The sequence below is a fragment of the Diadema setosum genome, chromosome 1, assembly GCF_964275005.1.
Source record: "Diadema setosum chromosome 1, eeDiaSeto1, whole genome shotgun sequence".
Lineage (NCBI taxonomy): Eukaryota > Metazoa > Echinodermata > Echinoidea > Diadematoida > Diadematidae > Diadema > Diadema setosum.
This window is the reverse complement of record NC_092685.1, coordinates 4,259,756-4,287,209: the sequence shown is the minus strand read 5'-3', so window position 1 is coordinate 4,287,209 and position 27,454 is coordinate 4,259,756. Positions and strand designations below refer to the sequence as shown.

Here is a 27,454-nt window from a genome sequence, read left to right as displayed (position 1 = left end):
CTGGTCATGCTGCCCATTCAAACGGATTCGCAGCAATGTAGAGCTTGGGAGTAATCGATGAAGACATGATTATAATCTGTCAAATTGTCAACTTACCTTCAAAAGTTTTCGCTAACAATGCTTCGCGTTTATACGTTGCAGAAGACTTTCTTCAGAGTCTCTTGAGCGCTCTTCACGTGAGAACTCTATCACAAAGTCCATGCGGGGGCATGAAAAATGTTCCGTGCAGAGAACGGCGAGGCCAGTAATCGGACTTTGTACATATGTCAATTCATTTTGCAAACATTTCACCAATTTATTTTACAAACAAACCAAAAGTTCATCAAACGACGTAAGACAGTTTTGTTATACTACGACGCCTTCTTGTTGACCTGGACAAGTATTGAGGGACCACTTCACCTTACAGAGCTCCGATTAACCAGTTTTAAAATGCTGATTTTGGGTGATCAGGGCTTCATTTTCACGTCACCATCTATATAGGTACATGGTGACACGACATTTGCTCATGCGACATTATACTACGGTCTTATTTTCTCCACACAGGACTTAGGGTTATATAGGGTTAGGAATGTGATAGGGTTTTAGGTTTAATTTGATGTGAGGATTAGGATTAGGGGGTTAGGGTCATGTTTTGGGGTAGATATGTTTGGCTTAGCGTGCAGATATTTCATGGGATTAGATATATTGTCACAGGAGCAAATGACATGGAACTATATAGATACTAGTTAATTGGATCTTAGCAGTGTTTTCCCCTCAAATTAGGACTTACTTTATTTATAGAGAGTTCTGTTTGTCTGTTTTTGTCTTTTGTTTGTTTGTTTGTTTTTTCTACCACAATAAATAGATATACATGGACCGGTCACACAATTATCACTTTCTAGATCCACACGCAGTGTGTGTTGAGAGCGTGTGGAAAAATTGTTATAACAATATTGTCGACGGCTACATTGCAACTTGTCTCGAGAACGGACAGTCTATATATTACATAGGTTCTTTGATACTGAGATGAGTTGAGACAAGAGAACAGTAGCAGCACAAGTTGTTATCAAAACATTGGAGGAAGGAGTAGTTTGGTTTCAGTACATATACTGTCATTTGGTGTAACATGGATCTGATGTTGCTGGGTTGTTTTTTTCTACCCAACGTGATGTGCTTCCGTCTTCAGATGGGAAGAATGGGGCGGAATGTCTGTTTCAATTTCTAGAAACACGTTGTTGCGTTGATGCCTTGATATCTTGTAAGAGTGTTTGTTTGTTGTTCTGTCTTGTGAGCGAAGGTTTGTTTGCACGAATAGATGGAATTGTCTGTTAGTCTCATGATCTTAACATTATTCATGATTATATCATTGTTGTCAGTCATTCTTTTGACGATGCTGACGATAGCGATGATGATGTTGATGATGATAATGGTGATGATGATGATGATGATGATGATGATGGTGATGATGAAGACTGTCATAAAGATCAATCGTATTTCCTATATTGGAGATGAAATGATATGGAAAACATCCGGCGCATCGTGATACATTCATTCACCACACACAATAAGAGGAGACTTTTTGGACGACTGGGAAAGTACCATGCTGTATAAAATGGTAATGAGTAGCATAAGTAGTTTTATATGCATTTGTCTTTGATACGGGAAAGATGGTGGCATTACATGTCCCTGAAATGCTATGGTGTGTGTGTGTGTGGGGGGGGGGGGGTACCTTGGTGCATGGAGCTATAGTGACAACGTATATAGCTCCGTGCTTAGTGGTATGCTTCATCATGATATAGGCCTGCAGGTGTTTTGTAGTCACACAAAGTCTTATCATCTGTAAATGGAGAAGGTTATGATTGCAGCAATCCATACTTCACGTTTATAATGCGAGGAATAATACATTTTAAAGCAAAGTATCTCTCATAAGTTAACAAGTTGTGATTCTGGCACGATGGGTGCATTTGAGTTCAGAAAAAGATTATGTATGAGTTCGTGATATTTGTGCAGTATTAAGTGTACAGTACAGTTTTATTAAAACTCAAAATCATCAGTTTTCCATCAGGGCTCTCAGCTACATTCTGTGGCCAAAGTTGTTTGAAATGTTGAGTTTGCTTGTTTAGAGAGAGAAAGATTGCCATTTCGTTACACAAACGCACTCACATGCAGAGCGACCTCACGTAACTCCTCATTTTCGTTATTTTGTATTGAGAAAACAAAATAAAATACGGATTTTTTTTTTTTTTAAGAGATGATTACTCATTGCTAGATGTATACATACCTATGTGTTTCGTCCAAGTTCATCGTACCAGTGTATGCCAGGTTTCCCTGCCTATAAACTAGTTCTTGTGCAAACATATAAAATTCATTCCACCTTTTCGGTCGGGTGCAAACTTGTATGCATTGCATTAGGGCACGTCTCTGTCATAATACGGAATAAGGAGTGACGCAGCAGCTTTTTTGCACTTTTTCACTTTCCGAAAAACGGGATAAGGTAGTTAATTTACACAGATATCAAGTGTAAGTTACGTGACGACACTAAATGAATCAAAATGAGTGCTCTTGGGTAATCAAAGAGTATCATAAAAACGAGATGAGAACAAGAAATCACAACACTTGTTTGAGGTTGATGAAACAAAATGTACAGATTGCTGCTCAATTCCATGAGGGGGGAAAGTTATATCGAAGTACTATGTATATAGTAATCAAAGCTTCTATAGCTTTACGTAGGTATAGTTTGATAACCAAGGCCTGCTTTTTTTTTTCTCTCAGTTACAGTCAATTTCTGAGCCCTACATTCACGATAAGAGCGTAGCCGTGGTAACACCTCACAAATAAATGTCATACTATGTTATAGGAATATAGAGGGGCCTTTAATTTGACATTGTGTGATGATACAAGTGATGATCTCGGTCTAATGTAAACATGATTTAATTGTTTCGTGTATTGTAAATGTACTGCAAGACGAAGGGAATAAAATATCATTAAAAAATAACTCTTTAAACAGCATTCATTCCATTGTCGAAGTGAATCGTCGGCCTTATGCCAAAAGGGCCTTAAAGAACTTCCCCTGTTATGCCAAAAGGGCACTAATAGTGTACAAAGTCTATAGCGTTAAGGGCCTTTTGGGATAACAGTGGAAGCGGTTTAAGGCCCTTTTAGCAGAAACAGTATACCTTCATCCACGACCAACGCTTACATTGGGAGATGTTTGTTTATGTATCCCCTCAACGAGAAGAGATAAAGATGGAGACATCACGAATTTTGAAAAACAGGAAGACGATTAAAAGTAATTTTTGAGCAATTCCAAAATAATGATTAAACACTCGCACACACACTTATCCGAGCCCCCCCCCCCCCCCACCAGCGAACATCATCTCGTTGACTTCTTCTTTTTTATCCTTTTTTTTTGGGGGGGGGGGGAAATCACGCAAGAATTAGATAAGCTAGTTCGCTTGTGTTTTCTGTATTTATTTATTTTTTTTTTTGCAGTTTAGTTAAAGGACCAACGTATGAATTTCTACTTTTGATTGAAAATTTTCCAAATATTGCCAGTATTTCATAAAAGATCTGCACTAGATCGCTGAATCACGCAAGCATGAAATAATCTAGTTCTGTCTTTTTTTCCTACTTAGATAAAATACAAAAGTATATAAATCAAATCGCTTACTTTTTTGAGAGACAAATTCCAAATATTCCATAAAAAAGTGTGCACTAGATCATTGAATCTGAAAAAGCAAAAAAAAAAAAATCAAACAAAGAACCAACTCCCACATCCTCCCCCCCCCCTCTGTCGTTGCACTTAGTCTAGACATTAAATTTTCAAATAATATTGTGCAGTAAATATAAGAAAATCACGCGAAGACTGGTTAATTTTTGGATTTTTCATTTCCTGCACAATTATAATTCAATCATCGTAATATACTATTATCTTTTTTTTTTCAGTGAAAACAATTCGGAATATTTGTCCAAAATATGTTGAATTCGTTAATTTCAATTCTTGAAATGCAAAAGCTCCCCAGCTTGGGAGGGGATATACCCCTACATCCCTTACACACACACACACACACACATACACACACACACACATGGCAGTTGCCCTTAGGCATTGAGTTTTCAAATGATGTGAACAGCAAATTAGAAAACCACGCAACAACTACAGAATAAAGTGGTTTTTTTTTGTTGTTGTTGCAATGCTGATAAATGGGCAACGTAACGTCCAAACTTTTTATTTTCAAATTCTCAACTATTTCATTAAAATGTTATGCGAACCAGATAGTTGATTTTCAATCCCAAAGTACAAAAGCTCCCTAGCTTACGCGATTTGATTACCCCCCCCCCCCCATGCTTACAATGTTGTACGACCATTATATCTTCATTGAGTTAATGTTGGTGTCTATGTGTGTGTGTGTGTGTGTGTGTGTGTTTGCGTGTGTTTGTGTGTGTGTGTGTGTTTGTTTGTTTGTTTGCTTTTTAAAGACAGGTTCCTTGCAGGTAACACCAGCAGTCCTTCAATCAATTGTCATATCATTGGTTCTTAAAGATGACGACATCGTGAAATTCGCCAAAGTTGAATATCAGGCTAACGTTCAACATCAGGGTATGCAGACGACGGCATGAAATACACTGATAAACCGTTTTTATATGTTTATATATATATTATATATATTCATTTTTTCATTTCATCTATTTCAAAATTCTCTTAAAAAAACAAAGAACAAAGTGAGATTAATAACATTACATTAGGTAACAGTTTGCATGTACAAGAAAAAAAAAACCAACACAATGGAGAAAGAGAAATAAAGATTGAAAAAAGAGGAAATTCTGAGGGAGAAAATGGAGGAGTCAGCAGAGGCCATTGGCCTTTCTACGGGTGGACTCCCACTTGAGATTTTATGTACATTATAAGATAAGTTGCCTGTCCTTTTTTTGTTGTTGTTGTCATGATGACCCAAGCAGCTTTACTTATTTATTGTCAACTTTAACTCAACAAACATGTAAATTATGCACACAAGCACCATACACAAATACACAGTAAACGCATAATAACGTTTCATCGGGATAAAGACGTAATTTATCACGCTAATGCATTGAAATCTCTCTGGCACGTAAAGGCATGAAACCGCCAATTCCTCTTTATTCAATGTGTCCGAGGCCGATAAGATGGGGTCATCCCACTGGACCGACACCCACGAGTCATACAGTCCACGAGTTCGACACCAGGCAAATAACGCCCATGAGTTCGACACTTATAGGTAAAAACGGCCCGCGAGTTCGACAAATAAACACGAGGCGTAATGTGTCGGTCTTGTGGGCCTTGTTAGCTTAGTCAATGTTAGTGTCGAACTAATGGGCTGTATGACTCGTGAGCTGTATAACTCATGGGCTGTATGACTTGTGAGATATGTGACTCGTGGGCTGTATGACTCGTGGGTGTCGGTCTCGTGACGTGCACCCGATAAGAACATCATTGAAACAGTATGTTTGTCCATAAATTCAGCTAAAACGCCATCCCCTGGTACGCATTCATGTTTTTGAAAGCGTTACCACTGTTAAACAATGCATTGTGCTATAGAACATATTAATCTTCATTTCTACATCTACAAGAGTTGTGTGCGAGAGAATGTTAGGGGAGGACATCATCACTTCATCTGATTTTCATACATCATGTAACTAATTACCAAATATATCTCCACTTTTGGAAGGCCTGAAATTTGAGAGTTCAAAAACCATTTTTTAAAGCACAATCTTTAGTGCAATTTTAAGGGAACTTTCAATGTTGCGTTATTTACACCAATTCAAAAAATGGCAATGAAATTTCGTGTCAATACTGAGCTGATATCAGTCATGTCACCATTTTGACAGATCACAATAATTTCAGAATCATTAATGACATACAATTATGATTATAGCCATTGGTGGAACTAACAAGGCAAGTGCCATAATGTGTCTCGCCCATTCGCGTACAAGAAATTGTACGCGAATGGGATATAACAGATTAAAAAAAGAGATATAACAGATAAAAGGAGATATAAAAGGGGAAAAATTATGGCAAATAAGAAACGTGCCATAAAAAACTTAACATTGGGCCCTTAAAGTTCGTTGACCCCTGCCTGTGACCTTTGACCTTGTGGTGACCATCCACTCCCCAAGGGACATCTACCATTCAAGTTTGGTCACAAACGGACCTATGGATCAAAAGTTATGACCCATAACAGAAACGCGCCATAGAAACGTAACATTGGGCTCTAAAAGTTCGTTGACCCATGCTTGTGACCGTTGACCTTGTGGTGACCATCCACTCCCCAAGGGACATCTACCATCCAAGTTTAGTCACAAATGGAGTTATGGATCAAAAGTTATGACCCATAGTAGAAACGCCCCATAAAAACTGAACATTGAGCCCTAAAGTTCATTGACCCCTGCCTGTGAGCTCTGACCTTGAGGTGACCTTCATATATGGTAAAATGTGAAATTTTGTATGACCCCTCTTCCCTCGAAGTTTGATTGCAATTGAAGACCAGAGTAAAGAGTTATTGAAGTTTTTGTAGCGTTACGGACAGACGACGGACGGACGGACGGACGACGGACGGACGGACGGACGACGGACGGACAGACGCCGCAGGCGATCCCTTAGTCTCCCCGCACCTCCGGTGGACTCGACAACAAAGAGACTGTTACAAAATCTTGGGTCTCCAGGGCCCCATTTCATAAAAGTTGTTAGGATGGCAACTCTTGCTGGAATGGCAACTTCCCATAGCAACAGCCAATCAGGAGGCTGGTATCTTGTCGTTGTCATGACAATTGTCATTCCAGCAAGAGTTGCTATCATTTCAAATTTTTATAAAACGGGGTCCTGAACAACTAAATTTACTACACGGTGATCAATATAATGACTGCTGTTTTTGTTTTTTTCTTTTTTTTAATTGAATTGAGTGCGTAATGCATTTGCTGTGATATCCATTCACAATCATTCACAATAATTCTTTGTTTGCTATACATGTATATCCATGCAATCGTTACCATAAGACACTGGGGGTACATTAGGTTGCAAAAGAGCAGTAAATTGCTCCATGAAACGGAACTCAGGTATCATAGTCGTGTTTTAGAGTCATCAAAATGATACCATCGTAGACATTTTCTGACTTCATTCAAAGGAAACTTGAAGGTCGGTTCTTTCCATCTTCTCCCGGAACCATTCGTCAAAAATCTCGTTTTGTTCCACGGTAAAATACTTCTTCCATCGTCCCACTTTTCCTGTGCAAAAAATTGAGATGAGAAGTAAAAATTAATGGTGATGTGTAGCGCTTCCCACGTACGTGTACAATGATAGCAAACACGCATTGCTTCTCTGAGGAGAATTCAAAACTGATTAAAAGTTAATGGGAAAAGAAGGATTTTTGATTTGATTTGATTTATTGGTTCCTGCATTATATCATTGCTTATGCAGATACATACACATATACCATATACACTGTTGGTACCATACATATAAATGGATATACATAAACATTAAGTGCTAACAAGGCAAGTTTCTTCATTACCTTTAGAATGTACAGCAATACAGTTTCTTCATTGCCTTTACAATGTACAACAGAACATATCAGTGATGCAATGAATAACGCAGAAGGGCTACAGCTTAAGCATTGCTTGATTTGCATGCAGCCCTCGTACATAATACATAACATATAGGAAAATAAGGGGATGGATGACTTGCATAGAGATAGGATAGGAGGAAGGTGAGAGGAGAGGTCTGTCTGCTTTCACTATACACAAAGTTAGATCACCTGGATCACTGAATAGTAAAGCATAGCAAAGTATTTTCTCACCGAGGTACAGGTGAACACTTACAGGTCATGGTCGGTTACATAACATTACGCAATAACTTTTGAACGGCGATAATTCAACAAGGGAATTTCACATACGATACAATTGCAATGACATTATAAGATCACTGATATCCAGAAAGCAGCATTGTCTTTACAGCTTTCTTGAAAGAATACATAGACTTTAAAATTCGAATTTCTGAAGGAAGAGAGTTCCAAATATCAGGTCCAGTGTGTCTGATAGATTTCAGAGCCATCACCGTTTTAGGATTTTGTAGATGAAATTTATCAGATTGCCTTGTGGGATAAGAATGTATATCCTTGTTTAACTGAAATAATGGGAGGAAAGAAGATGGCAACTGACCGTTGTACAAACGAAACATAAAAAGTGAATTTCACAGAAAATTAATATCATTTACCTTTAGTGTTTTTAATTCTACGAGCAAAGGATCCGAATGGTCCCGATGGCCTGAATTGGTACATATACGTATAGCTTTCTTTTGTAGAAGCAATATACTGTCAATGTGACTTTTCGCAGTTGCCCAAACAATGTTACAATATGAGATAGTCGACAATATCAACGAATTATAAAGCATGAATAAAATATTCTTTGGGACATAATACTTAAGCTTACAGAGTATACCAACGTTACGAGACACTTTATCTGAGATGTATTGCACATGAGCATTCCATTTCATATTTTCACTGATATATATTCCAAGGAATTTGACACTTTCTTTTTGCTCCAATGATATACCATCCACCATTATATTCAAGTGGCGCATTTCATTTTTATTCTTCTTATTATGAAAATAGATAAAATTTGTCTTTTTTAAGTTGAGTGACAATTTATTGCTCTTAAACCATGTAGATAATTTCGGCAATTCAGTATTACGAGTTCTTAAAAGCGACTGAAAATCAGAATTGGAACAAAATACGTTGGTGTCATCGGCGAACAGTATATATTGCAGTAACTTAGAGGAATTTGTAATATCATTTATATACACTAGAAATAGTAGTGGTCCCAATATGGATCCTTGTGGGACGCCACAATGTATGGGTAAAACTTCAGAGTTTACCGATTCATAGTATACGTATTGCTGTCTATTTGATAAATAATCTTCAAACCATTCCAGTGGAATGCCACGAACTCCATAACAATGTAATTTGCGTAAAAGGATAGTGCGGTCAAGAGTGTCGAATGCCTTGCTTAGGTCCATGAACACACCAATGACATGTTTTTGTTCAGCTAGGGCAGTCGACACTCTGTCATACAACTGGGCTAGTGCCATATCAGTAGAGTGAAATTTCCTGAAACCATATTGGTCTTGGTTCAGTATATCATTTTGTAACAAAAAATCATACAGTCTGTTATAAACAAGTCTTTCTATGACTTTAGAAAGACTAGGAAGAATAGAGATAGGTCGGTAATTCGAAACAAAAGAAGAGTCATCTTTTTTGTATATTGGAATAACTTTTGCAATTTTACATGCGTTCGGAAATACACCAGTTGACAACGACAAATTACAAATATGTACTAAAGGTGTCAATATACTCCCAACAATCTGTTTTAAAAAAGACGTGCTCATTTCATCATGACCACATGTATGACTAAATTTTATAGAATGCACAATATCAAGGATCTCATTAAAATCTGTTGGTTTGAAGAATAATGAATTATCGTTTGACGTGCCCAAGTACTGCGAGAAATCTGTCCGTGTATGATCAATCTTAGAAGCTTGACTAGGACCTACATTACAAAATACTCATTAAAACAGCATGCTACATCTTTAGGATCACAAAACGTTTGTCCATTATTCGTAATTTGAGATGTTGACACCTTCTTTTGCTTACCAATGACGTCATTAACAACCTTCCAAGTGGCTGACATATCTCCAGTAGCATTTTCAAAAACTTCCGTATAATACATTCTGCGGGAAAGCCTGATAATCTGTGTAAGTTTATTTCTGTATAATTTATATCGATTAACATTATCATTATCAGTATGCCGTAAACTATTTTTATATAAAACATTTCTTTTCTTAATGGAGCGAAAAATTCCCTTTGTTATCCACGGATTTTTGATTTTTTTATTGTTTTTCTTTTCAATTGTGGGGATATGTTTGTTAAAATAAGAAAGGAATATATCCCAGAAGGTGTCATAAGCAATATTTGGGTCTGCAGAAATTAATAAATCATCCCATGTTTCCGTGATTAAATCATCGTTGAGTAATGATATATTTTCTAGTGTGAATTTCCGCTTCTTCTTACATTCTTTCTGCTTAACATGAGAATTCTGTGTATCGCCACAAATGAAAAATATGGGTAAATGGTCAGAGATTTCACTATACAAAAGACCAGATTTCGAATAATCTGTGTCAATATTCGTAAAAATATTATCGATCAACGTTGATGAAGTGACAGTAATTCTCGAAGGCTTATCAATTGTAATATTACAAAAATTTGCTTGCAGAATATTGCAAAATTTATTTCTAAGAATGTGCTCTTCTTTCAAGAGATCAATGTTAAAATCACCCATAATATAAACATCTTTGTTTTCTTGATTAATCAGCTCTAATAAGACATCAAAATTATCCAAAAATGAATTACTATCTGTATGAGGGGGCCTGTACATTACACAAAGTATTATATTTTTTCTATTATACATATTAATTTCAACACATGTGCAATCAAATTCATTGCCATTGTACATCAAATCAGGCCTTTCTTTATACGATAATATGTGTGATAGGAACAGGGCGACTCCGCCTCCTCGTCCGCATTTTCTATCAGAACGGACAACAGAATACCCATCAATGTCATATAAAGGGGGAGATTTGTCGTTAAGCCATGTTTCTGTGATGCCAATAGCAGAAAATTTCATATTTATCGTAGACAATAATAATTGCATATTTTCAAAATTTCTTAACAGACTGCGGGCATTGACATGTAATAAACTGAAAGAATGCTCATTATTAATAAATTCTGAATTGAACTCGTCAGGCAAATAATATCGACACTGGACATTTTTATCTAAACATGGATTAAATTCATCCATATTTCAAAGGAGGACAACATATGGACCATGACGTTACCATCAGCATTTGTTTTAAAGTTGCCGAAAGCAGACAAGAAGAGAAGGGAGGAATATAGCAAGTCATACAGAGTGTAAATTGTTTACGAAGTATACTCTCAAGAGTAGTGGCCGCATCGGACAGGTGAGATGTCACAGTAAAGATCATTGCTACATCAACTCTCCCTGTACATTATATAAAATAAAGTCAAAATATCTTTGGAAATATTCTATTTACATTGGTAAGCCTGTACACAGCATGAAATTTGATTACGCAAGAACACATGGATATTCATATTTGCCGTGGTGCAGACTTAGAGGTCGTCAGAGAAAGAAAGGCAGAGAGGAGGATGATCGGAGAAAAAGAGAAATAGACATAAAGATACATGATTGTGACGTAATGAATTAAACAAGAGATATTGAGAAGCATTATTATAGTACATACACGCTGGAGACTGTAGTGACCTAACTGGAGGAAAGGAAGATGTGCGGTACTCCAGTTCGGTTCCTCCATTTCCCGGCAAAGAAGCGAGGCTTCACACCGTTCTTGTACAGCTCCTGAACGGCTGTGGACCATTTCCTCTTCTCAGCCAGATCGTCAGCTGTGAGATCGTCTGTCATGAAGTACGCTTCCTTCGCGAGCTTCAGACGCTGATTCTTCATGATGTCGACTTTCTCGCGATATGACAGGGTTTTGAAGAGGATGTGTCTGGGCCGATCCTTTGAGGCTTTTCCATCGCGGTGCGCTCTCTCTACCTTGATGTCAAGGCCAAACTTCTCCTTCGTGATGTTCTCGACGAGAGCTGTGCAGTCCTCGTCGGCATTGGTGGACTCGGGTATACCCACAATGCGAATGTTGTTCCTCCGTGAGAACCTTTCACTCTTGTTGATGGCTGAGTTGTGCCTCTCCACTTCTGATCGCAGCGTACTGACCTCTTTTTCCAGCTCGCCCATTCTTTTCTCCAGCTGCAGATTCCTGTTCTCGACCTCCGTCACTCTCCTGCTTTCAAACTCGATAGCCTGTCCCAGATGTGTCTCCACCTGTTTGATGTTTTCAATCAAGGAATCCACCGCTTTCTTTATCATTCGTTCGAACTTTTCTGTTGCTTCGTGGAAGTAGCGGGCAATTCCTTCAGGTGAAGTTACGTCATCCCTTTTGTCATGGAGATCTCTTGACATGTCGGGCATGTCGTGGGTATCGGATGGCACGGGTGCTGCGGCCGCTGCTGTTGAAGTGGTCTCGGGGTGGTGGTTTACCCGGGGTGGGCTGGCGGGTTGAGCTGCGGAAGCCCGTCTCCTTGGTGGCGGCGTAGAATTCTTCGGAGAAGGGAGAGTGGCGCCACGGTTTTCCACCCCAGAATCACATTTCCTGTCTTGTTTTACCTTCCTTGGTAGCACCTTCCTTGTCTGGGTACTCATTACGAGGTCTTAGTAGAGCAGGAGATGTCAAAAACAGTGTCCAAAGATAAGTATCCAAGTGAAATTCGGGAGAGATGATAAGTGACGTGTTACTCGCTTGCGGCCATTGTCATTGTCATTTTAATGAGGAAATCAGGGAATATTTGCTCAAACTTGATGAAAATTAGTCACGTTGTTATTGTGGAATTTCGCTATTTTTTTTTCTGTTTTGCACAATAGTTCTCAAACAGTTGACATGAATAAACAAAGCAAGGAGCTAATACTGTCATCACTTCACACAATTTTCCACTGATCGTGAACAAAACACTAACGAAAACTATCCCTATTTATTTAATTTTTTTTTTAATACATGTAAAACATAGCGTTATTCCTGGTTGAATCACTTCATAGCAAGTACTTGAGATCGGGGCATAATTCCGTTTGAACAAAATACCTCGAATCTTCTGAATATTTGCGTTGAAACTCTCTAGGATTATGACAAGTTGTGAGGTAGATGACACCATTAACTCACCTGTTTGGATATTCATAAGAAATGTTTTGTGGAAATCAGCGAAACTGCACAATTTCATAAATTCCTTGATTTTCATCAAATTTTTCACTGTTGTAGATTTGTGCAAAATCTTACTCTTTCTTATCGGACTACTGTAACACTTAAAGTTATTCTGGAAGTAGTGGCTTTCCACTAATGGCAGTGTTTAATACATTTTACTGCACACCATACAACACCCGTTATGACTTTAATCAATCTCATCAGTGCGTTCATTATTCACTCTAGGGAGCTTTTTAGCCAGATTACCAAATAATGAATAACATGCCAATGATAAATCCAGCCACATGTACTTTCAGTTTCCCCCCTCTGGTTTTTTTTTTTTTTTTTTTTTTTTGGGGGGGGGGGGGGGGTGTTTGCTTGTTTTTGTATTGTTTGTTTTGTTTTGTTGTACTTTATGGGTTTAATCTTGTCTGTCTGCGCGAGACTTACTGTGAACTACCATATAATTCGATCTTTAATTACTCAAGTACCTTTGGAGACATATTTCAGTCTAACTGACTCGGCCAGTGGTTCGTTGAGTTGTTCAGCTCTCTTGTCATAGGTCTTCTTCATTCTGGAAAAGGAGCTGTTTTCGACAATTCGTTGCAAAAGTGCTTCCGACAGAGGGCGTCCTATATGATCGGCTACCATTCGAACGTGTTTCGCTGGATCCTTAAAAAAAAAAAAAAATCGTATAAAGCATCGTATCAGCTCATGAAGTGTGTACGTTTTGAGTAATCACACCTTTTATCAAGCACGCACATAAAAGTTTTCTGAAACTGGTAAATGTACAATTCAGTCATTGATCTCTAATGGTCTTGTATGCGTTTGATTGAAATACACAAACACACACACACACGCGCACACGCGCACTCCCGCACACATTATGTGTATATATAGTAGGCCCTTATATATATGAATATATATATATATATATATACATATATTATTTATACCTAATATGAAGCCTATTCAGAGGCCTTCATGCAAATACATAGGCCTACGCGTAATTATACATACATACATACATACATGACGAACGGTATGCGTGTAAGCACACCTTCATAATCAAAGAATTTTCACTTACCCGCAGGATGTCTTCGTAGAACACGATGAGGAGGTTCTCGTAGTGTTGACGAATTTCCCAGAATTCCTTGACATGGTCTGCCCAAGATCCATAGGTACTAGCTATCAGAGAAACACGAAGATGGACGCGGATTCACCGTTGTTGTTGTTCATTTTTCCATCTGTGAAGATGGCTGGATAGCCCATATTCAGCTTCACTAAGCTGGTCTTCCATGGGGTCCAGTTGGATGTGGGGTGGGACCACTTCACCGGGTTAGACACCCTGCTCTTTGCGATGAATGAATGAAGCGGGATCTTTTACGTGCATGAGCTGTGACTCTCTCATACACGGGACCTCCATTTTATGTCCTATCCGAGGGACAAAGTGTTTTGCCTCTTGCTAGAGGGGACGGTATGTTTACATACAACACTGCTCAGTCCAGACTCGGGTTCGAACCCGGGCCGCGTGATCGTGAGGCAGACGCGCTACCGACTGAGCCAACTCACCGCCCCAAAGTCTGTAAAACGAGCCTGTGTTTGATCGACAGCCACAATAAGCATTTCAGATTTACTGTACGCTTACTTAAAACAAAACAAAAAAGTGCTGATCACTCATATCGCTATACCATCAATTAGAAAAAAAAAATCATCATCGACTCATTATGGCAATGATTGTATCTGACACTGTCATTTAACACTGTCCTCGTCATCACCAGACTTGTGCATTAATTGCAGATAGATGCTTCTGTTGTTGCAACTATGTTCTGTTGATATATACATATTTTGTTTTGTGATATCATTTTGTTGCTTTATGCAGTAAGCAGATATACGGACACAACCCTGAGGCTGATGATGACAATAATATGTTCAATGTATTGAAATGAATAAAGACAAAAACGAAGCAAACAATTAAACAAACAGGTTTTGGTCGATTCATAATTATGTCTGTTGTGCCTATCTATCCCTGTCAAATTCTAAAGAACCACTTAAATCTCAATAATTGAAGTAATATTGTCGACTGGGTAGATGATAATTTTTTTCTATTGAGTTTTAGATTACGACCATAATGTATACCGATAGAGACTTAATGGACCCACTAACTTCCACCAATATACTGCCGTATGACGCTTTCCAAGGTTAGAGACGGGCACGATGGGTCTTCCTTCAAAAAGTGGAACCACGAGAGGGCGGTGTCTTTCGGGTTCCGCGCGACGTAAATCACCTGGAGACGGAAATGACGTCACAAAGTAATATCAACTCTTTCTGACTCTTTGCAAGATAGGCCTACTTCAAAACAGATGACGTCAGAATATCAACAAAATGATACAAGTAATAATAGACATGAACAGACATCATCAATTTTAATTTTATACTCTTTATACAGTTAGATTAGATGGTTTACTGTTGCCTGAAATGTTCTCTTTTGATTATTTTTTTTATTAAGGAGTGGCTTTACCTTTACTAAGGATATCTAAGAAGTGACAGAGAAAAGGAAGAAACGCAAGCCCAAAGACAATGTGGATATAGTGAAAATAACAATACAATTATGTTGAACACATTCGGATAATCATTTCAAAAGTTTTAAATTGGGATATGACTTTTCTTCAGTTTCCCTCTGTACAAATGAAATTTGCCAGATCAAAACTTTTCATCTACATTTTAACGAACATGCATGTCGGAAGAAAGGAACCAACGAGAATCGAATATGTCATCTACTGCTTTCCGGACATACCCATCACAAGCTACGAAATTTCGACATTGTAATGTTTAGTCAAAGGCGAACTGCTTTATAATCTTTTGCTTTCATGTTATCAATTCTTAGAGTTTTGGGGCCGTCATAAGGCAACTACACTAGAGACTACACTTCATGACGTAATTTTGGACAACAATATAAAGTGTGAGGAGAATTCCACATAATTTTATTTTTCATGAAAAGTACACATTCCATCGATTTGTCACTGACAAAGGCAATATCATTCCCCTACTTTCGGAAAGAGGTAAGTGCTCTGTCATAATGCTAGAATAGTCAAAATGTGTTGAATTTTCTTTTCATTTTCTTAATTTTGTCTTAATGAAGTGCAGTAGTCTCCTCATCAAGCGATGACGGCACTTAAACTTTATTTCTTACTTTTGAATCGATTGTCCTATTTTTCTCAAACTTTCACTGATGCATTCTACTTGTATTTCTGCTTTCACTTAGTTCACAGATACATTTGGCCTCTGGTTTCCTCTGATGGGGTACAAGAGCTCGTCACTCACGAGTCATACAGCCCACAAGTCATTACAGCCCACGAGTCATTTCAGCCCACGAGTCATTACAGCTCACGAGTCATACAGCCCACGAGTCATTATAGCCCACGAACTAAACATCGACTAAAGTAGGCCCATGAACAATACGATCCACGGGCTATTGACACGAGGTAAATCATGCCCAGGCACGAGTTCGACAGTTATGTAGGTAAATGAGGTCCAGGAGCTTGACGCTATACAAAAAAAAAACAAAAAAAACAAAAAAAAAACAAAAAAAACAAGCTCGACATTACAGCACGGGGTTTGTTGGTAGTGTCGAGCTAGTGAACGTTTTTTGCCTATATAGAGTCGATCTCTTCGGCCTTACTTGCTTATTACTAATATAGTGTTAAGCTCATAGGCCTTATTTGCTTTTTGTCTTGCTCATAATGTGGGCCTGTTTTACTTGCTATAAGTAGGATTATTGTTTTACTTGTGCCTAGCTCGTGGGCCATATGACTCGTGGGTATCGAGCTCGTGGGGCGACCCCATTTACAGACTGGTATATTTCACAGTGGCCTATGACAGACATCGTTAAAAATTGTAGTGGCATCTAAAAATATTATGAATAGTTACATGGCTTGTTGCAACTGTTTGTTGACAAACTGCCCTACATTGACGTAAATAATAAATTTGAATAATTACGCAGTACCCGCTGCATGCTGTAGGATTGAAACCAACACTTGGAGATGACGCCTGTCCGGAGGTCAGGAGGTCGTGGGTTTTAAATCCTACTCGAGTACGTACTTCCATGATTTTTTTTTTCATGGCTACTACTACTAAAAAACAAACAAACAAACAAACAAAAAACACTGATCAATTCAGTGCTTATTTACGTCGATGTACGGCAGTTTGTCAATCAGTCGCAACAAATACATCTCGACAGAAAAATTTCATGAATACATGGTTTGTGTTTTAACATTCGCGGGATTTAATGTAACATCACTAATAGTAATTACTAGTATCTTGTTAAAAGCATACAACCGTTTATGGGAGATAAAGTGTAAATAGAAGGGAGATGATGAGTGTGTTAATCTAACATAATAGTCTACCGTACTATGACCAGTCAATAGTATATCGGAGTCTGGGTAATAGAATACCCTTTTCATCTACGAGTAACAGGTTATTAAGTAGGGTCTAATACATTTTCACCACTGAATTTTGCAAACACATTATTTTTTGTATCAATGGTTGGGTACATGTGATAGCCTGGAAGGTCCTTCGTATTTAAAGGTGAGGTATATATCTCCTGGGACACCAACATACCTTGGCTTTCTTCAGCAAGTCTTGGGGCATGTATTTCAGTCTGAGATGGGTTTGGATGACTCTCGGTGAGGGCGCTTTCTTTATCTTTTCCATGAATGGTGTCATGTCCGGAGGATTCTGTTCTTCCTCCTCCTTAGTGTCCGGCAGTTTCTGGTCCAGGTCGATCATTTCAATCAGAGTAGAGCTGGAGGAGCGGTCAATTTTCTCTGGGTAGCCGTCCGAGAGGATGAGACCAACAATTTCCAACATCCAGTGGGTTCCTGCCAGTCAAGAAGCCTTTTTTTTTTTTTAATTGGGTCTAGCTCTCAAAAAGAAACTCCGCGCAAAACGCAACTTGTAAAATAATGTTAATAATGCGCCAATGACCGAAGCAGATTTTCTTTTTCCTGTCACCACCATCTACTTAAACCATAACAAATACATCAAATTGACAAAAATAGGGACTTTAGCTACTTAAGGCAGGTTGTATTGCCATAAACTATATGTTTATGATGCCGGGGATATGAAACATAATTCATCATGATGTTTTCAATTTCAATTCCAAGTCATTTTCATATTAGTCAAATATATCAAATATAACAAAGTAAAATGATACACGATATCTGGCTAGGATGCACAATAGATTACTGCAAACATAATGGGGTCGATCTACTGAAGTTTGGATCCAAGTTGAATGCTAAAGAAATAGTTTCTATATTGTGGGAAAAATTGATACAATTCTGCAATGCGTATTGTACAATATTGAATAACAACACACAAATTCACATGAACACATGACTTAAATATCTCACCTGCTTTGGGAAATGTCACGACCCATGTATCGTCTGGACGTACTTCAAACGTCTTCAGAGTGTCGATGCTGGATTTCAACACGAAATTTGGGTAGTAAATCCCATCATAGTCATACGAACCTCTAATACTCGATAGGTTTGAAGCCTGATCGGCCATTTTCACTCGGGCCTGTCTGAAAGATTCCGAAGTGGCGAGAAAGCGACTGAACAAATCTGTTTTACTCAGCTAGAGGACGAAACAATGGTATATGTATATAGGAAATCCAGTATCACCTGTCATAACATAACATTATCATGTGACTATACTTACTTGTGTTGTACTGGTATGCCTGGTTTGTTCTGGGTTAATTGAGAACTACTTCAAAAGGCCACCTCGAAGAGCTCTTGTGTTTGAGGGTATCCATTACCCGCGACATGTGCCTTAACGATGTAAAACATAATATTCAGGTTTTAACATTTAGGCCTAACCATGATCAGCTGATGATAGTGATGACGAGCATGATGTAAATCTTACCCTCAAGAACGACTGGCTACAGATATGTTGGTTTTCGCCAGATCAACAGAGCTTATCAAATATCATGGGAAGATGTTTTTGGTGATGATATTCGTTTCACTTGAGCAGACATTTTAAAGGTACTGTTTACCATTGGGAGCAGGAGCAAAAAAAAAAAAAGAAAAAGAAGAAAAGAATCTTCAAGATATCACATTATTGATGCATATGTGTAGGGTAGTTGCAGTATCACAAAGCATCTTTCCATGCAAAATTTTTGCAATAAAGCCTGAACTATAAGGAAATAACAATATTTTTCTCACTAAATCATAACTGTGAAGATGGTTTAGTCTAGAAATAGGCCTATAGGCCATAACTATTGTTCACATTGATATTTAACAATACTTAACATTAATCAAACTGATTCAAGTTTTTACATGGGTTGTTCCTATCCCTAACTCACATTTTAGAAGTATTTTGAAGGGCTAAAGCGGGTTTTTTGTTTCATCTGCAAATGGTAAATAATGCCTTTAAATACCTTGCATAGGGGAGGAACACTGGCCTCTGGAGGTCAGTGGGAAGGAATAAGACATGAAGTCAGTGAAAGAGGTGGGCGTGAAATATTACTGTTTGACAAGACATGTAAAGTTAACATAGCGTTTGACTGTTAACTATTGAAACAAAATTGCTGGTAGACGTCAAAAACATTGAAAGTCATCATGGAATAACGAAGTTTGTAACTAATCTGTTTTTGTTTTCCACGAAGGTATAACAAAACGGTACTTATAGGATCATGGAAGATAAACACTCGAAGCACTGACGTTTACTTCCATAATCCTGAGCCCCGGCTCTGTGCATGGTTACTCGACTCATGTCGCATCGCTTGAGACTGTTTCTCTTGAAATGTAGTTGTCCCTGGACATAGAATGAAGGGTCCTACCTTGAAAGTCAGGTTTTCGACAAAACCGTTGATAGATGGACTTAAACGTCTAGTCCTTTAACCATTAACACTGATCTGCTGAATATTTCACCCTCATATGTTGCAGCACATACAGCCCGTTATCACTCCCACCGAACCGGCTCATTCATGGCACTGATAAATTATTATCGCGTATGATCGCGTTTGATAAACACAACATGATTGCTTGTCTCCGCTGCGTGTACGGTGATAGGTCAATCTAAATACAACGCACTAAAACAATCATGTACATGACATTGTATACTTGAAACAATGTAGCTTAATGGTACGCATTAAAGCTGAAATAAGAAATTAAAATCATGTAAATAGCACTGAAAAAAAAAACTATGCGGCTGGCGCCCCTCAGCTGTTAGTTCCAGTTTCAGTATATTGAGCTTGCTTTATTTCTCCGATTGTACAAATGAAATCATTACAGCAAATCAACGAGGTTCTCTTCAAAATCTAAATAAGACTAGTTAAAGGGGAAGGCAACCTGAATATACACTGTGGACTGTGGGAATGCAGGAGTATAAACATTACCATTAGTAGAGTAGAACGCGTCAGTGAAGTTCAAGCAAAATCGAATATAATTTCATGTTTTTCAATGAAAAGTATACATCGTTGCTATAAAATCATTATGAGCAAGATTCTTTTTGTAAAAAAAGGAAGATTTATGATCTAATGGCATCGTTTCATCTAATTTGAATATGAGGTTGCAAACAATTTATCAGTGATCCCATAAAGCATGTAAAAGCCATAGAATTCGATCACTTTCTCATTTCATGTGTAACTTTGATAGGACAGTCATCTTTCTAGTTTTGTCTATTCATGAAGTTAAACTTAACATGGCGTGAATGTTTACTTAACTCTCGTGACTTCCGCTCTTTCACCACACATGAAATCACCGGCAGCATGAAAAAAAAAATGTCTAAATGACAATAAGGACCCCGCGGATTTCTCCTGTAATGTGCCCTTCCGGTATGTTCATTGTGTCAGCATTTTCTATTGGCAAGTAGGTTTTATTAAACACAAACACACACGCATACACACATGCACATACACATACACACGCACGCACAAACACATACACACACACACACACACACACACATACACATACACACACACACATACACATAATTGTTTTTATACACATACACCTTTAACATACACATACACATAGCATACATTATTTTATTGTACAGCCAGAGATAAATCGTTTATTGCCTTGACACGACGTGATCAGTCGCACAATTTAAGTTCAAGTTCAATGCAGTATTTATTTTCCATCCAATAAGGAGTGAAACAAAATATAACATAATAAAAAGCATGTGTTAAGCAATCATATTGTTTATTTATTTCAATCAAGGAAAAAATACAAAACGAAAAGTGGAATCGCTTAGTATAAGATATCATAAAAGTAGTATAAATAACATCTGTGCATGCTTTGAAGAATAACAGTAAAGTACTTGTGGAAAAAGAGTGGTCAACTAAAAAGCTAGGCTTGTAATATACGGATCACTCAAAACATGAAATAGATATACATCATCATTTTGAAGTACAGTGCATTCTAATAAAGGACAGTTAATTGATTTAACAAGCAAACGTTCCTGTGATAATTGGTATTGCTATTCAGCCTTGCTTCAATCATGACTACGCTGAGTCACAACCTTCAGATCCCAGGGCTCATTCAATTGTACTCAACAGATGTCTGCACATACACAGAAACACAGAAATATGCTTAGGGACCTACTTTGTAAGTGATTTGTTTAGGTTTGCACCAATATGTTGAGTCGATATGATTTATATGAGAAAATATATAGAGGTATGATGGTAGGCTAATGATAAAGCAGTTACCTCATGCATAACACAATATTGGAAAAAGTAGAAATGCCTTCATCAAAAAATCGTTCAGACAACGTATAAGCACATTACATGAAGAAATTGCATTTGATATTTAATTGTCGAAAAATTGCAAGTGGTACAAAAACTGACGGACAATATTCAACGTCGTATAGACTTGTACAAAAATGCCTACAAGAAAGATGACAGTTACTGCGTCCAAAGGCCCATTTCATAAAACTTGTCATCAGTGACAACTGCCACATTTCTATGACAAATTTGCTCTCAGCCAATCAGATGCAAGGATTTCAGTAGCTTGTCACATCTATGACAACTTGTCACTGATGACAAGTTAAACGGGCCCCAGGAATATTTCAACGCTTTGAACACCAATGTATATAGGCCGTATGTCAATATGGTACGGTGCAAAACTGGCACACACCTTGAAAAGCGCTATACAACCTGCACTCTTTTTCGTAACCAGATATTGATGAGTGATGGGAACAATAATCGGTACCAAGCTCTCAGAATCTATATAGGTCGTCCTATCATTACTGTATTTCTTGCTGAATGTCATAGACTTTAAATCTTTGAATGATTAGAGGCCACAACAATGCTAATACACAATTATAACTTTGTTACACATGAGGGTAACACATGCATTCTTCCAAGTGTTCCGAGGAATGAGTTCATTGAACTTGTCTATTCAATGAAAACACTTGTTCTTAGATGATAGGGGCTGATCAGTATTTCTGGGTATGTACATTTCTAAATCTTCCTTTCTTCCTCTCTAAGCAAGTCACTTCGAAGCAGTAAACTCATTTTCTTTGCTATACGAGAGCTGTAAGCACGTCAAACTTTTGCCTATATACGTTGTAACCCTTGTGTTTGTGTGTAATATATCGCTGCAACTTATTAGCATAATCACATCTGTACCAAAAAGAATTGGCGATCACGTGATAATATGCATTATGCATGTGTGACGATGATACACAGAAACAATCGAATAAAATCATATCAAATCTCATCAAATCAAATTTTACCTCCAAACAAAATAATTATCATTCTGTCATTGTAATGCACAAATTAAACAAAGTGTTAAAAAAAAATGTTCACTTTGAATATGGCAGATTGTGCTTGTGTGTTAGGCAAGAGTTGTCTTGTATATTACAGGAAGTCTTTAAAGTACGTTTAAGTAGTCATCGCAGCAAAGCTCTTGATTCTTAGCTACTACAATGATTCTTGTTGTCCGTACGTGAACTGCCAACCAGAACATCAACGTTGACAAAATTGTGATCCTATTCAAATGGGATCACGATATAAACTCCCTCCATCTCCTTGCGGAAGTACTCGTCAAAAATCTCGTTCTGCGCCACAGTAAAATAGTTCTTCCATTGTCCCGTCTTTCCTGTGTGGAACGAAGTTGAAAAGTGACTAGTACACGTTGACAGACCTCTATTATGTTTTTATACTTCATCTCCTCCACGTCTGGTATCAAAGAGTCCTCATACTGTCCAACATAAAACTCAAAAAGATAACGTCCCATTTAGCTAGGACATGATTGTTGCTAAAGTGAAATCCATACTCTCCCACTTTTTACATCAAGTGGCATCCATGCAATCAACCCTCGGGTTACACCGTAAAATAACACTGACATGCATGCATGCGAACATTTTTCAGTTGGTATAACAGAGACCCTGAACGCCGCAGATTACCTTTAGAGATGAATGTCAGTTTAGATAACTCGGCCTCTGGATCCTTGAGTTGTTTAGCTCTCTTCTCGTAGGTCTTTCGCATTCCTGACAAGGAGCTGTTCTCGACAACTCGCTGTAACAGTTCTTCTGACAGCGGGCGTCCTAAGTGTTCTGCTACCATTCGGACGTGCTTTGCTGGATCCTTAATTAAAACAAACAAACAAACAAACAAACAAACAAACAAACAACATGATATACTGGACCGTGTCAGTCACGATGTTTTATTTCTCTTCTCTTTCTTTATTGGTGATTTGAATTGATATGTTTTGTTTTTGGCAACGCTGACGGCTGGTATTTCCATGAATGAAAAGCGGGAGTAATTATAAAGTCAAATTAGTTAAGGTTTTACGAGACCAATAATCCCATAACAGTTCTTTATCAATACTCACGTTGATGTGCTATGAGTGTACTATCTTTAACACAAATAATTTTTTCATTTCTTTTTTTTTTTTCATTTGAAACAAATCCAGAGGTTGTAAGCAGCAGCCTGCTCTTAAACCCTGCGGCGAAAACCGTAATCAAGAAGCCAGTTTTGAGTTACCTCATGGGCACATTGGTGATACGAATGATCTGTCTTTTTTTCTCTCTCTCTCAGTTGTATAGGTTAGGGGCACTTCTCTCGTTTTCAGAGCAACATAATGCATAAGCTTTACGTAACACTTCAGGGGATTCATCAATCCTTTTCAAACAAAGAATGAACCTGCGTAGACCAAATTACCAAAATGATCAGTCAATTAACACTTGGGAAAGCATCCATTTCATTATTTTGCATCGAATGTATTGTACCACTGCCAAATACCACTTTTGCTGTTAGGTGGATGTTCTGGCCAGCAGCATTTATAAGGATTACATGAATAATCATTACATCACAAATGCTTATCCCAGTGAATTAAAAAACCAAGATGCCTGTTGGTGCGAATGACTTTTCACCATGAAAGTAGGAATAATATTTGCATATTTCAAATTGCCCCCCCCCCCCCGCCGTTGCAACGCTTTTGCATTACACTTTATATCAATAAACAAATCCTCACATACCCGCAGGATGTCTTCGTAGAACACGATGAGGAGGTTCTCGTAGTGATGGCGGATTCCCCAGAATTCTTTGACATGGTCTGCCCAAGGTCCGAAATCAATAGCTGGTGGTAACAAAGTGAAAGTGGGCTCTTCATGGGCTGGACAAATGAAGCAAGCTTGAAATGCTAGGATTCAAAATACTATTCATCGTATAGGTCTCACTTTTGTTTAGATAAGAGATGGTATGTCTCTGATATTACATGCTACTCTGTTCTTACATCAACTCTTGTTTTCGCGTTTTTACTGTACTGTCCTCGTAATCTTTACCAACGTGACTTTTTAGGATTTTTATTTTTTATATTTATCATCATCATACGTGTAAGAAGAAACAACATCAACAACTACATACTGGGCTACAGTGCATATCGTAGGCTAATATGTATAGTTTATGACCTCTAAAACTCAGGGAAAATACTATACTGCCATATCTTCATAATTACTCAACCAGGTGTCTCTGTATATCATCGTAAAAGTCTTGATCATATTAATATTTTGTTCAGGGTAACCTTTTCAGTACTGCCACTGCTTTTAGCTACCAGAAGGGCCTGGGATCATACTACCAGGTATCGTACCCCGTATTACACGTGGGTTAAGAAGAGCGTCGTGGGATAAAACATCTTGCCCAAGTACGAAAGCACTAAGATTCAAACTCTGGCACTTCGTCTGAAAGTCCGGAATCTTGTCCACAATCATACCACACTGAATCTTATCATGTTGTAATAACATTCATTATGAAATTAGCAAGAATGCTATTGAAAAAAAAAAAAAAACATTTGAAAGAAACTCACTGGTATTTGGATACTTTGCCTAATATCGGATTTTTGTTTAGAGTCATTTTCTGTGATAAGAAATAGAGACAGTTAAGACTGACTTCCATCGATAGACTGCTGGAAGACAGTTTCCCATTTGTTGGGGACCCGCTCATCTTTATGAAACTTGAACCACGAGACGGCAGTATCCTTTGGGTTGCGACCAACGTATATCACCTTCATAGAAGAAAATGAGGTTGGGACTTCACTTGCAACTGTGTTCGTGTATAATTATAATGAAACATGGTGTGACAGATTATATAAATGATCACTCTAAGGATTTTAGCTAGTAGCGAGTTACGAGCAATATAGGTTCTTAGGCGTTCACGTATACTAATAATTGTTGCCAAAACCATTTCCGAGCTATTCTACGACCTCCGAAGTAACAGGCATGTTAGGCAAGTAAGCGGTTGCTCGTCACGAGACCGACACCCAGGAGTCATACAGCCCACGAGTCACACAGCCCATTAGTCATATACAGCCCACGAGTTATACCGCTCAAGATTGATACAGCCCATGAATTTGACATAAGCTATAAAGCCCACGAGACCGACATATTAAGCACCGTGTTGTATCGTATGGGCTGTTTTTACCTATCAGTGTCGAACTCACAGGCTGTATCACTCGTGAGCTGTATGACTCATGGACCTGTTTTCAATGTTGAACTCGTGGGCTGTATGACTTGTGGGTGTCGGTCTCGTATAGGATGTCCCCGAGTAAACACGTTACATTGAGATTAATGCCTGAACCATTTCCTTCCAAACAACATACTGGACTGTGAACTCATAACCACACCTGTATGCGCCAATCCGTTTATCGTAGCCGATGTCTTCTGGGGAAATGGGGAAGACTTTGAACTAAGCACGATAATTTATTTGTGTTAAAGACTGATAATAGTCCAAAATGGTTATTATTTTTGTTATCATCATGGTCAATTTTAAAGAGCAATTACAGGTGTGAGATATCGTGAGACAATATAACAAACCTTAGCTTTCTTCAGTAAGTCTTGGGGCATGTATGTCAGTCTGAGATGGGTTTGGATGACTCTCGGTGAGGGCGCTTTCTTTATCTTCTCCATGAATGGTGTCATGTCCGGAGGATTCTGTTCTTCCTCCTCCTTAGTGTACGGCAGTTTTTGGTCCAGGTCGATCATTTCAATCAGAGTAGAGCTGGAAGAACGGTCAATTTTCTCTGGGTAGCCGTCCGAGAGGATGAGACCAACAATTTCCAACATCCAATGGGTTCCTGGCAATTGAATATTAGGGCATTATTTTCGTCTTTGGATTGAAGCCCCATGTTTTAAGTAAAGAAATTTAGTGACATTGTATACAAAGTCGATATTTATATATATAATCTCTTCAGATAAGAAGCCCTTGATCTGAAACGGTTATAGAAAGACGGGAAAGTGAAATCGAAGACAACCAATAGAAATAAAACAAGAGTGATACTGCACCGACTCCTGGCGAAGAAAGAGTATAAAGGCATTGTAGACTAATCAAGATAGGCAATGCAAGATTAAATATGAGGAAGATTTATTTGTTGTAGATCACGTTTGTTTGATCTGTTAAAATGCCACTGGTTACCTAAACTCAAACGTCAAGGAATTCAATTTCCCACCTGCTTTGGGATAGGTTACGACCCACACATCGTCTGGGCGTACTTCAAACGACTTCAAAGCGTCGATGCAGGAGTCCACCACAATATTTGGGTAATGAATCCCTTCGTATCCGTGGTGACCCATGAGGGACGGTAGGTTCGAAGCCTCGGTCATTCTCACTGAGTTATACATGAAGATTCTGAAACCACGTGTATAGAGAACATAGGAGCTCTGCTTACAGTATATCAAGTATGTAGGTTCATGGCAATTTACCGCGGTCATCTAGAGTATGTTTACTGCAAGCATATTTCACAAAAGAGATCTAGAAAATGCTTGTTTATCTTAACGTATAGTACTTAGTAAATACGATAATCAAAGGCTTCTTTATTAATTCATTAATGGTTACATATTTCATTTCTAACTTTAACAATTAATGTTGTTGAATACTGCTAGGAACTTGTTTTATCAAAAAGAACTATAAAAGGGGAAAAACAAACAAACTGTTGCAAAGTAGTCACGTTGACAAGAGACTCAGTGTATACATAGTCATTACTTTGTTTACGACACGGAATCATTCGTTTTGAAGGAGCGCAGAGTTCAAAGCTGAAGAAAAGTGTTGTTGGCGTCGTTAGGAAGGACTGCGAGTTTGAGCAGAGGTTATGAGCTATCTTTATAAGTCACTGTCAAACTTGG

At 38.2% G+C, this 27,454-nt stretch overlaps 2 protein-coding genes across 2 annotated transcripts; both read right to left on the bottom strand.

Annotated features, from left to right (window-relative positions):
- Positions 1-7,126: 7,126 nt before the first annotated feature.
- On the bottom strand, positions 7,127-18,447 carry LOC140246768 (sulfotransferase 1C2-like). The gene is made up of 6 exons (XM_072326106.1): positions 18,238-18,447; positions 17,447-17,706; positions 14,993-15,113; positions 13,914-14,014; positions 13,318-13,498; positions 7,127-7,236 (listed from the first exon to the last, which is right to left on the bottom strand). The coding sequence occupies exons 1-6, from the start codon at positions 18,392-18,394 to the stop codon at positions 7,127-7,129; spliced, it is 930 nt and encodes a 309-aa protein (XP_072182207.1). The 5' UTR covers positions 18,395-18,447.
- Positions 18,448-22,825: 4,378 nt separating this feature from the next.
- LOC140246757 (sulfotransferase 1A1-like) lies at positions 22,826-27,043 on the bottom strand. The gene is made up of 6 exons (XM_072326097.1): positions 26,782-27,043; positions 26,150-26,409; positions 25,227-25,341; positions 24,317-24,417; positions 23,243-23,423; positions 22,826-22,935 (listed from the first exon to the last, which is right to left on the bottom strand). Exons 1-6 carry the CDS (start codon positions 27,041-27,043, stop codon positions 22,826-22,828), a joined length of 1,029 nt encoding a protein of 342 aa, XP_072182198.1.
- Positions 27,044-27,454: the final 411 nt, after the last annotated feature.

Excerpts from the sequence above, each read along its gene's own strand:
- LOC140246757 (XM_072326097.1), bottom strand. The coding sequence starts at position 27,043 with ATGACCGCGGTAAATTGCCATGAACCTACATACTTGATATACTGTAAG. Across the intron at positions 24,418-25,226 it reads CCAGCAGTCTATCGATGGAA|CTATTGATTTCGGACCTTGG; the intron begins GTCAGTCTTAAC and ends TGTTACCACCAG. Across the intron at positions 23,424-24,316 it reads TCTACGAAGACATCCTGCGG|GATCCAGCAAAGCACGTCCG; the intron begins GTATGTGAGGAT and ends GTTTTAATTAAG.
- LOC140246768 (XM_072326106.1), bottom strand. The coding sequence starts at position 18,394 with ATGGCCGATCAGGCTTCAAACCTATCGAGTATTAGAGGTTCGTATGAC. Across the intron at positions 14,015-14,992 it reads ACGGCAGTATATTGGTGGAA|CTAGTACCTATGGATCTTGG; the intron begins GTTAGTGGGTCC and ends TTTCTCTGATAG. Across the intron at positions 7,237-13,317 it reads ACTGAAATATGTCTCCAAAG|GAAAAGTGGGACGATGGAAG; the intron begins GTACTTGAGTAA and ends TTTTTTGCACAG.